The 12,805-nt window shown below is 37.5% G+C and overlaps 1 protein-coding gene across 1 annotated transcript; it reads right to left on the bottom strand.

The window, feature by feature from the left end:
• Positions 1 to 774: 774 nt before the first annotated feature.
• On the bottom strand, positions 775 to 12,090 carry rab20.S (RAB20, member RAS oncogene family S homeolog). The gene is given in 2 exon segments (NM_001094265.1): positions 775 to 2,024; positions 11,709 to 12,090. Coding segments are annotated over 2 exon segments (678 nt in total). The 5' UTR covers positions 11,881 to 12,090; the 3' UTR covers positions 775 to 1,518.
• Positions 12,091 to 12,805: the final 715 nt, after the last annotated feature.

The following is a 12,805-nucleotide window of genomic DNA, read 5'->3' as shown; positions in this document are numbered from 1 at the left end:
AATGTACTAAATCAGTTGTATTGTATCCATTGTTTTACATTGTGTTATAAGTATGTATCTCTATCCAAAACACAAAATCATTCAATTTGAGAAAATAGCATTTTTCTTTTTAGAAATCTAGAATTTATTTCCACATTATTAAGATATATATACTGTATATACTTAAGCAGCATCAATGAAACCTTAAAAACAGAAGCTCAACAAATAATTTATAAAGTATTTATATTTTAGTCAACACATTTATACAAGAAGCCTGACTAGAAATGTTAAGTGTGCCACTGGTTGTCCTGCCATTAGTTCAGCAGCTGGACAGACATACAGTAAGGACTTTTTCTCAGTGCACAAATATATTTCCTTCAAATCTGCAGCCTAGTACTGAGTGCATACATCTGGAAAAACAGTTAACTGTAATAAAGTGGAAATTAGTATCAGAAATATAACTACTACTATATATATCTATACAGGGCTGGTTATACCAGTTTCCTTTTGGGTCACTATGCAACATTATATGGGATTGCGGGTCCTGAAATTTTAAAACATTTATGAATTTAGCCAGGAATGTGACAAAATGTTGTACCATATAAACAAGTTTGAGTTTTCCTACTAAAATACCCAATTTCTAATTAACGGCTTTATTAGCATGAACAAGACATTGTCTTTTTGGCTTTATTTGCTCAAGGAGCAAAGTTCATCCGATCTTCCTTCCAAGTATATGCATGACTTACAGCAAGTTTTTTGTCCAAAGTGAGAAATCAAATTCCAAAACTGAAATTGTGCAGTAATAATTTTCTTTTATTAAATTTTATAGGCTCAGTGATGTTCGTCCTCCTTTTATACAGGTAATCTTGCAGAAAGGCATAGCAATTGTTGCATTTATCAAAATATAGCTGCCATGGTGGAATTGCCACCAATTGGTTGGATTTTGCCTCAATAATATGTAGCAGATACAGGAGCCTTACCACAGAAGGCAGGTAAAATCTTGGGGTTGACTTAAAGGGCACCTGTTGCCAAAAAACAATAGAGCCCACACTCCAGTTGGGGATAACAGTTTTTTTAAATTGCCCCCCTCCTGCACCAGGAGGAAACTCCCGGTTCGAGTAGCCATGTTGGGGTACATGCATGCGTATGAGTGCCGAAATTTGCTCAATTATGAGTATGATATCACAAGTGGCATGACCTCTGACCAGCATGTGCATACGCTGTGACTGACATGGTTACTCAAATTGGAAGCTGCTTCCTGATGCGAGTGTCCTAGCACTGGCGGGGGCAATTTAAAAGAAAAAAAACCCTGTTACCCCCAACTGGAGTGAGGGCTCTATTAGCCCACACCTTTGCTTTGGGATAATATGTTTTGGCAACAGGGGCCCCTTAATAGACTTTAGGACTCCTGATATTCCCATATGAGTGCGCTGCATGTTTTGTGTTACCCATGGAGCCTTCTGTATTTAGATAGGATCCCCCAATCAGCTACTTCTGAAATGTTGGACTACATTTAAAAACTATATCTGCAGATGATGATTAACAGCACCTATTTTTTGAATTCTCAGATTTACTTTGTGCAAGGTTTACAGTCTCCTCACGTCCACTGGCTTTTTTCTTCACAATCAGAGGTAGGACCATATTAAAAACACCTTCAAAAAGAACATCGACATTGTATCCAGTCTTTGCACTTGTCTCAAAACACATCTTCTCTGCTGCTGGGGCAACATTCTCATCAAGCATTTTATATTTCATAATTCTCTTGTAAAAAGCAATCGCATCCTCTAAATTCACTTGTCTATGGATCTTGCTGGAGGTACGGGGTCTTTCACCTTCAAGCTCATTTTCAGAGTCATAGTCATCAGTGAGATCGATTTTGTTCCCCACCACAGCAAAGATGCAGTCGTCACTAGCTGTGTCAGTCAGTCCCAGAAACCTGTCTTCTAGTTCCAGAAGGCTCTGCATGTTGCTAACATCATAGGTCAAGATAACTGCAGAGGCTGTTCTGCAATACATAGAACCCAGGCCATGAAATTGTTCCCGTCCTGAAATGAGAGAAAATCTATGATTAAAATTAAGCCAAGTACTTTCAGACAAACAAGACATTATAATCTTATTGAAAAAAAATGGTGCTGGCATCTCTATAAAATGCAGCAAAAGAACAATTGTGTATATTTATACACCCCCGCACATACACATTATTATAGCCTTGGCAACCAACAATGCAATAAAATCCTACACTTTACAATGACCAGGAGTAAAAAACAGTTTCCGTTTTTTGCATCCACAATGACACCACACTAGTATCAAGTGGGGGCAGCTAAATTTTGTAGAGACCTGAAGTGTCATAATGAAACTGGAATCCTGAGAAAAATGCTGCATGGGAAAGAAACATGGAAGACTGGGTCAACTTTTACTATTAATAAAAAAAATACAAATAAATAAATCCATATTAAATCGGCTATTCCAACTGGGTGCTCCTAGGAATGATTTTAAAAGTGAGTTTTTTTCCATTCACAACAAATCATGCAACAACAGTCTAAAGTGCAGCGGCCTGAAGAACTGCTTGTATTGTACACTTAACTGAAGCTGCCAGAGCTAATAATCTGCTATTTTTATAGCTTTTTTCATAGCGCTTGGTTTAAAGATAACTGCAAAATACTGAAAAGCAGATTCAATACTGAAAAGCAGAAATAAAAGCAGGAAGATCCGCTGAATTGTATATGTTCATTAAAATTAAAGTTGAAACTGTAAAAGTGTTGCCATAAACATTTTCATGAAATGCACATATTGTGTGGGGAAGTGAAGCTTGGATTACTAATCAGTTTTTACCACATTTAAATAGTTTCTCACCAGAGACCCAAAATGATTTGTTAATGTACCGTATTGTATTGTATTGCCCAAGACTGGGGGAGCAGGAAGTGGTTCTATTGAGCCACAACATGAGAATAGATAGAAACGGGGAAAACCAGTGACTACCACTATTTTCTAATGCATGTACTAGTAAACTATACAAGGAATTCATTACATAAAACCGCATTTTAGTTAAAATTCACCATGCAGTAGAACCCGCATTTTATGTTTTTTTCAAGGGACCAGTAAAAAAAATTGTAAAATCTGGAAAATATGTTGTGCATGATATATAGGTGGAACCACAAAAAATTTAAATGAGGCAAAACTTAAAATCAGGTGACATAAAATTGAGGTTTCTCTGTGTATACATTTACTTAAAGTTCTAAATTGTAAGATTTTTGTAAGGTGATTTATTGATATTGATGCATAACAATTAATTTATGTAAATCCTGTATGTCTTGAATTCACAGGGAATGACCTGACAAGCAGACCCCAAAAACTAGGCAGAAAGTGGGGTAGATGGGGCCAATCAGAGGCATGTAGGGTACAGTCATAATGTTATTACAACTATGCTGTATACCTCAAACACCATAGGTTTATATTAACACAGCACTGTTTAGGAAGAAACAGCCATTCACTTTCTAAGAAAATTGCTAATCCCTGTGCAATGTTTTCTAAGTTGGTGCACATAATTTGAATACATTTATGAACACTGTGGGTGTAAATAAGCACGAAAAAACAATTTAACAATGTATGTGCAATAAATCTATTTTAAATACTGCACTATATTATTTTAATCTGTTCTTTCCCCCCTTAATGACTATGATCTTTGAGGTATACAGCAATCTATTTATGGAAAGTAGAAATTGTGTTAGCCAGTACGTGTTAGGGTGTGTAAAGGCAAAGGTGTATTGAAATATAAATCATGCGAGACGAGCAGGTGCCAAAAATAGATCTAGCCATTCTAAAGGGAATGTAAACCCAAAAAAGAAAATTGAACCTAACAAAAGAAAACATGATTCTAGGCAAAAATCTAATACACATTCATTCCAATGTTTCTATGTTTTTTTTAAGTTATTTGTATATGTATTGCTATTGAAAGCAGCATTTGTCTTATTTCTATGCTAGTCCAAGATGGTTCAGACTGTGGAAACAATTTAAGACAGAGCAGCTAATAAACAGATCTGTCTTTGATAGGGAACTCAGACTTTTGCAACATTATTTAGAAAATAATAACCAGCAGATAAGCAAATGCTGCTTTCAATAGCAATTATAGTAACAAATAACCAGGGGCAAGTCTAAAGCTCCCCATAGACGCGACGATTCTTCTTGCCGAACGACCGATTTTAGGGAAGCCCGACCAATCCTTCGAAATTATCGTGCGGTTAGTGGGATTCGAACAATCATACATCTTACGATTTTTCGGCCGACATCTGTCAGGAAATTGATCAGCCAGGTCAAAAAAACTTTGTCGGACCCAGTGCAATCTATCTGTGTTTGCAGGGTCAAGCAGGCAGCTCCCCTTTGTTTTCCTGGCAAATTGGTCTTTTTAGTTGATGGCAAATTCGTACGATTGTTCTGAAAAGATCGTGGTCGCACGATCAGGATCTGATCTTTTAAAAATCTCAACATCTATGGCCAGCTTTAGCCTCTTGATGCCTGAGGCGGCTCCTGAGATGCTGCCCCCTCGCTCCCCAGCGTTTTTTTTGTGCAGGTGCGGGTTCAGGAGGGGGGGCAATTGCACTCTCTGCAGAAGAGACAAATTTCTGGTTTAATGACTGGAAATTTGGCTCTTAAAGTTACCAGGAGCGGCTTTTTGTCGACCCCTAGTAAATAGGGAGCTGCTGCCGCCTGAGGCAAGTTTCTCAACTTGCCTCATGGCAGCAGCATCACTGCAAATAACTTTAAAGGCACTGAATATTTTTAATAAACGTATAACAGAAAGAAGTATGTTTTCTTTTATTAGGAACATTTATATTTTTGGGTGTAATTCACACTGAGCTTGATGCTAAGGCAGAGAAAGGGTTCCTAGTATCCACAGCACATGATGATGTCACGGTGGCTAATGGTTAATTAACAGTCCACAATCAGTGCAGAGTTGTCAACGTAACAGGGGAAATGTCAAGGTATTTAAATCCAGGTGACTCCTGTATAAGCTGGGTGAGTTTTCAGCTCTCTCCTTGTACATGCTGGGTACATACTACAGGGCTAAAGTCCTTACTAATACTTCATAGGTTACTAGCTGTATAAAGTAGCGGGGCCCTGTATTCCTGTAAACCCATGCCCCACCCCCCATGCCCCTTTCACAATAAGGCCAGTCTGTTACCCAAATTTATCTTCCTTTAATTGTTCAGCAAATATAAATTTTCAGTCCTGTACAATCAACAAGATAATTGATATCCAAAGCTTTTTACCAATATCAGTCTCCTTGTCTCCCACCACACAGGCACTGATTATCTTACAAATATCTTTTGTACAATAATCGGTGCATCTATGCCCACCTTTAGAGTAGTTCTGCAGATAAAACAGTGATTAAAAGTCAGTGAGACGTACAGAATATGATTATTAGCAGCTACAGTCCAACAGAGGTCTATGGTTTTCTTCTGCTGATATTATTTGGAAAGGTCACACTAGGAGAGAGTGGCAGTGTACTGTATGCAGCAAGTCCTATTGCATCACACTGTGAGTGAGAAATATCACACTTCCCTTGGTCACATTTATGACAACTGTTCATGTGATGCTTATGTCAGAGAAACTTTTGAACTTTAGCCTCAATGACTGATCCAGAGAACAACATTTTTTTACACCATTAGCGTTGACTTTTCATTAAATATTTACCTTACTGGTGTGTAATTAAAGGACAACATAAAAGCCATACAAATAATGACTTACTGCTTTTAGAGCACACTTATTGTTACTTCTTTATTGAGGAGGTGATTGATTGGAAAACAATCTTTTCCACATGTCATGCTGATTTGGAAAATGACATGGATAATAAAGCCTCGCTGCTTAAGGCTGCTTGCCATCCATTACACAATGAAGAAGCAGAGATAACGGGGCAGAACATGCACACAGACCAGTGTAAAAACTGTAGTAACTGCTTATTGATTGCTATATGTTACTAGCATAGCAACACTAGTTATTATTAGACTTTGGAAAACATTGTTGCAGTTGCTTCATTTTCCCCACTGGTGCATTTCAATATTTATCTCACACACGTTGTTTCAGTTGTTACATACATTTTAACTTGGAAGGTTCTAAAGCTATGTATGTGATTTGATTCAATCATATGAACATTCTATTGTTGGCTACAGCTCTCTTTTAACCTTGCCCACTCCAAAGGTGTGTACACCTAGGATTATGGAACAAATTAGCACAGGATTTCCTGGTGGCTTCAGACTGAGCTCTCCCTTACACCCTGCCCCCCCATAGCCTTTTTCTGCCCAGTTTCCAGCTCTGACAATCTCCATTTATAGGTACGAGCCTGCCCCACCGCTTCATAATGTTGGAGATGGGGCGGGTGTGGTTCTATAAATAGAGGTGCTTAGTCGGGTTAGGTTGGGAGTGGGCCAGGATCCATGAATTCCAGTTCAGAAATATTGTCTCTCTATTAAATTCAAACAATTAGGAACTCCCTGCTGGAACTTATCATTAGATCTCTCTCTACAAATGCTCCTTCCTTGCACAAAGGATTGGAATTCAGTACTTGTTCTTATGGTATTTACATATTTGACAATATAAGAATCACTAAGCAAGGAGTTGGGTGATGCACTTACCCAATCTAATAGCATGCCAGGAGACACCTAAGCTACATACAATTGGAATTGGATATAATGCATGACTATTTCCAGCAGTAGCTTTCCACTGGGGTGTAGAATAATACCAATATTTCCTTAACTTTCTTTATGTTGGAAAGAGGTTTTAACTTCCTATGACTCCTCCAAAGGGTCTAACATTTTGGGGGTTATATATCAAAGTCCAAATTTATCTCAAAATGTTCTGCTACAAACTTCAATTAAATCCGCTCAGCTTTCTTGCGCTTATTTATTATTACATTTTACAGAAAATTCGCTTTGCGGGAACAAATCAGATTTTCACGATTTTTTTGGATTTTTAACCCGAAAACTCAGATTTTTGCACGAAACCCAGCGCAACTCAAAAAATCATTGGGACTTCTCCCATTAAGTTATATACAACCTTGACAGGTCTGAGATGCCGGATTTTCTTATTCGGACTTTTCCATCCTCAGGGTTTAATAAATTCTGAAAAATTTGTGATTTTTTAAAAGTCCGATTTTATAAAAAGAAATCACAATTCTTTTGTTATTTTTGCATTCGTAGTTTAGTAAATAACCCCTTTATGTGTTGCTCATTTCACTTGTTACTCCTCTTATCAGTAATGTGTGGCATGCTTGCAATGATCGTTCCAGAAAATTTGCTGCATTTTATGAAAATTGTATCCTAAACGACTTAGTGGGATTCCCTTTATATGTGGCAACAAGATGAATCACCGGATTTAGCATATCATACATTTTTACAGAGCTACATGCAACGCAATTCTCATAAGTGTTCTTTTTTAAAGTGACAACAGGCACCATGTGTGAATCATCTGATACAAAACTATTTGTTAAGCTAAAAGTTTCCCTTCTAAGACCATTTAAAAGGGAACTAAAACAAACAGATGTTGCTTTGAATCAGCTGGGCAGAACATGGGAAGGGATGAAATGGCCAAATTAAAAAAAAACATTATTTTACAACAGGTTCCTTGACTGATGTACAAACAAATGCACATAAGCTTTTCATAAACTGACAGTGAGTCAGTGTTGTGGGAGCCTAAGTGCATACCATATCTTCTGACACCAAATGACTCTCCAGTCAGTATCTGTAACAAGTACTGTACAGCTCCCATTAGTTATTCATCAACAAAGACACCAGGGCTCGAGCTTTAGTAGGATGTTGAATATTTGTCAAAGTAGGAAGCTTTAGGGCAGGATTAACAAACAAAGTAAGTAGTGTTTTAAGCACAAGCAGTGACAACAGTATCAATGATTTTAAAAATGTTTATCTTGATTTCATTTTAGAATATGTACAACTATATATTTCACATGTTTCAATTTCCAGTTGCACTACTGAGTACCCTTAAAGTGCTGATATAGGGGGAAAATGATCAGACAAGCAGCTTGTTGAAGAACCAATAGCTATCTATCAAAAGCCCACTAGTTCTTATTGACTCTGATGAGTATATATACTATTTTAGGCAAAATGTGTGAATGTAACACATTCTATGTGAATTGCTTGCAAATAAAACACCTACTATTTGCTGCTGTAATGAAATACTTCCTTGAAAAAAACGTTATATGCAACATATATCCCTTCTATCCACTCCCATTACTGTGTGCACAAATCTGTAAGCAGCCCCTGGCTATACAACTTGGGAATGATCAGTGGTGAGTTCTGCACTGCAGGAAAGCAGCATGCTGATTTGTTTCTTCTTACTGAGGAGGCTAATTATACAAATACAGAGACAAACCTGCTCACTGCTTTCCTGCAATGTTCTCCAAATAGAACAACTGGTTGCTGTGGTGCCATGAGCAAAGTAATGGAAGTAAATACAATTTTTTTTTTACGTTTTTCAGACTTGAGCCTGAAAATGGGTAAACTATCTAAAACTATCTGTCCCCATTCAGTTTTTAATCAAGGCAGGCAACAGTACAAGGGTGATCAAAAAGAACTATAGAATGTTAATTAATTTCAACAGGAAATATATATTCACTTATCCAGAAACCTCAGAATAACAGAATGGATGTCTCCTATACATTCTATTATAATGAAATAATCCACATTTTTAAAAATTATTTCCATTTTCTCTGTAATAATAAAATAGTACCTTGTACTTGATCCAAACTAAGATATAATTAGTCTTTAGTGGAGACAAACCCAGCCTATTGGGTTTATTTAATGTTAAAAAAAAATGATAGGAGAGAAAAAAATCAATAATAAAACAATTATAATAACTACATTGCTAAAAATAATTGGAAAACAATTTCTAAACTCTCTTGCAGTCCCTCAATGTTGTATTTCTAGCAATAAATATCTGTAACTTAACTGTATTGGGCACTTGCAGGTAAGTGAACTGAGGGCAATTTCATATGTTTTGTACCCCACCCACAGATCTACGAACTGCTCATAAAAAACTCAAAATTGCCTTGTTTGCCTCACTGTTTATGTTGTTTCTTGGGGGTGGCTTTAATAGGATATCCTTTAACTAGTGATAAGCAACATTTTTCACCAGATTTCTATTAGAAAAATACTCCCATAGACTCCAATGGGTGAAAAAAATTGTTGCGTTTCAAAACAAAATTGCCCATAGACTTCAATGAATTTGATGAATTTTTGGCGAAGCGAAATGGGTCAGATTCGCCCATCACTACTTTTAAATATTCTTTCCCAGATCACAAACAGTTAATCTGGGAAGGAATGAAAAGAATGAAATCCACTCATTAAAAGCTTAGCTTATAGCAAAGTAAATATTTATTAACGCAATACCTGACTACAAAAGACTGGCATGATGCACATACGCAAGGTTTTAACATGTACATAACATTCCTGGGCAGCTTTACTAACAAATGGCTAACAGCAGAATCATTATTTTCAATATTTAATAAAATACATAAAAAATATAATATTTATAATAATAATTTAGCTAGTCATATGGGCTGATTTTCAAAACGTAGATTTTTTTTATAATACAATATGAATGCAACGCAATCTAAAAAAATTCAGACGGAAATGACCATATTTTTTATTCACCATGCTGAATTGTAATGCAACTTGCAGGCAATGCACCAACACGGAAGCTACTTTGTGTCCATTTTGGTAAATTATACACAAGTTGGCAAGCATTTGTGTCAGAATACTCTCATATGGTGCACTGAGTAAATGGAGCCATTAGTGATTGATTCACTTCAATTCAGTCAATTGAGACAACAGATGCAACCCGCTAAGGGCTCTTACTGACGAGCGGTTGTAGCTGCGCCCCCCTGCGTTCCGTTTTTCTGCATTCAGCCGCAGGGGAGTGCAGGAATAAACACATTAGGTTGTTTTCAATGGGGCTGTACTCACACAGGCGCGTGTAGGTGCCGAACACAGAAAAAATGCGAGCCCTAAAAGAACCCTGGAATTATTGTCAGGTGCAGGCTGATGGTAAATAGGGCTGTTTGTAGGATGAAACACCTGTGGAGTGATTATATTTATATTTTCAGTCTAATAATGACAATGAGCGGAGGCATGGGTGATTTGGTCCATTTCTCCAATACTTGAGATATGCTGGAAAACGCCCTGTGTACCATCAGCCTGTGAGCTGATAAGCAAATGTTATCCACAACTCTCTTCAAAGATAGGTTTGCTGGTAAGAATGATTTTATTTGCAGATTCTGGACAGATTTTTTTAATGTGTATAAATATTTTAAATTTCTGATATGACTGACCCTTAAATGTGTATTATTATTTTAAATTTCTTATGTGACTGAGGGGTTTTTCACCTTCCAAACACTTTTTTCAGTTCAGTAGTTTTCAGATTGTTCACAATAAACAGACTTTTTTCAATTGCTTACCATCTTTAATTTTTTACCGTTCTCCCAAAATTGAAGTTTACAGTTCCTGTCTCTAGTGTTTCAGTCTGGCAGCTCAGTGATCCAGGACTATTCTGAACTGTTACAATTTGCTACATTTAGGGCTCTTACACAGGGGAGCGCAGGAGAAGACGCACTCAATTATTGTGAAGGGGGCTGTACTCCGCCAAATGCAGGTGGGACGCAGCATGCTGTACTTCACCTGCTTTACGCACATACATGCGTCTGTGGGAGTTCAACCCCCTTCACAATAATTGAGTGCGTCTACTGCGCTCCACTGTGGTTGAACGGAAGAAAGCGCAAAGCAGGTGAGTGCAGGAAAAACCGCCCGTGTGTAGAAGCCCATAGTTGATACATTTCTCAGCAGTATCTTTGGAATATTAGCAACTATTGTATCAATTCTAACAGCTGCCTTTAATGAAACTCAGAGAATCTGCTCAGCAGAGACAAAGATAACAAATGTATCAACTAAATGTATCAATGTAAAATTTTTAAAACATCTAAAAATGCATCACCATATTATAACATACTATACATATGAACAAGAACTGAAAATAAGCCACAGTAAACAAAACACGACTTAAAAAATCATTAATTAATATACCTCCCAACAGATTTAGAAACAGAAACATTTGTACACCCCCTGGACATGCATAATTATCCCAGTCATTCCTCACATCTACCTGAGCGACTGCCAGGGAAGGTGCCTTATCTTTTTACAGCTGGAATCATGATAGTAAAAAAAAACTCTGGTGTAAATTAAATGGCCATTAATAATACCTTGATTTTTATTTTGCCTTTTAATATTATGAATTATTTCTAATGTCAATGTATATTTAAAGGTACACTTTAAAGATATTCTTTTAAAGCAGCACTTAAAGGTATGTAGTAAAAGTATGTACAAGCAAGCTAATGTGGACTTCAATATTTTTATCTGGTGCCATAATATATTTTAGCAGTAAGTTGGGTAAAGGAAGAATACTGGAGCAGACGTTCGACACATGACAAATGGACTGCAACTCAAGAAGGTTTAAAATTAATGGGCGTTCACCTACATGTTTAAAACATACACACATATATGAGTGTGTTAGCATGGTGCATTCTGTTAGACCCACATTAACAGATTACACAACATAAACAGTCAAAAGAAAAAAACAACACAGCACTCTGGACTGTAACAAATGCAATGGAGAAACTGCAGCACATATCACAATAATATGGAAGTGTCTTGTAGCATTTAGGTTACCTGCAGTATCCCATATGGAGATGTTGTAGGGCCCCCACTGTTTAAGATAGAAAGCTCCACCGATTGTGCTTACAGTGTCCTGAAACCTCCTCTCCATATACCTGTGCAATAGGGAGGTCTTTCCCACATTCATGTCCCCCAGCAGCACAACCTTCAGATCTGGCTTCTTCATGCTGCGGGTGGAGACTAAGCACAGAATATCCAAAATCAGCACAGGCAAGACTGATTCACAATTCCTAAAGTCCTATTTCTCCTCCATGAAGCTTCAGCCTGAATTCATGGGACAACTTTTGGTAGAACATTATTGCTAAAGGCTGGAATAAATCCCTTTTCTTAGCCTCTCGGCACTGAAGCCTGCTACTTCTGCTCTGCTCGTCACCGCAGACTTTACAGGACTTAGTAAACTTAGCACAACAGGGAATATACTGCAACAGGAAGCCTTTCCTCTCTAGCCCTCCTTTCTCTCCAGCTCCTCCTTTCACATACACCTCCTTCTCTTGCCCCAGCTAGTGTGTGACTCACAAACCCATTCAGCAAATACAATCATTGTTCTGTCTGTCAGCACGGGTGAAGGGTTAGATGTCATACAGTACTTCTGTACTTCTATATTGGCAGGTTGGGTTTATCTTTCTAGCAGTTTGTTTCCATCAACTGTATTTTAATTCAAGAAAATGATTGTTGCTAGGAGGTAGCACAGCTGACAGCAATATCATACATTGAAATGCCTTAAATTGCAATTCTGACTCATTCCCAGAAGAGCACAGGGTGGGTTAATATGCATCTGCTCACTCCAAGAGTATTTGGATCAGGGATCTGCACCATTGGAGTTGCAGCTGTTGCATCTACTGGCATGCATTTGCTTACAGGGCATGCAAGGAATTATAGTTCAGCAACAGCTGATATGCGTAATACCTGCTTCAAACCCTTATCCTAGCCAGAAATAGGAAGAGTGTGAATGAGTAGGAAGATCTAAAACTGCAGGAAGCAATGTAACCTGCAAATCAAGGTATGAAAACTGTGCCACATGAATAGTCAGTTTCAAAAGGTATTAAAAGCCACCAGTTGCACTGACATGTATTTTAGAGTTTTCATTGCTG

The sequence above is a fragment of the Xenopus laevis genome, chromosome 2S (genome assembly GCF_017654675.1).
Source record: "Xenopus laevis strain J_2021 chromosome 2S, Xenopus_laevis_v10.1, whole genome shotgun sequence".
Classification (NCBI taxonomy): Eukaryota; Metazoa; Chordata; class Amphibia; order Anura; family Pipidae; genus Xenopus; species Xenopus laevis.
Note: the sequence above shows the minus strand (reverse complement) of the source record. Positions and strands in the feature narration are given on the sequence as shown.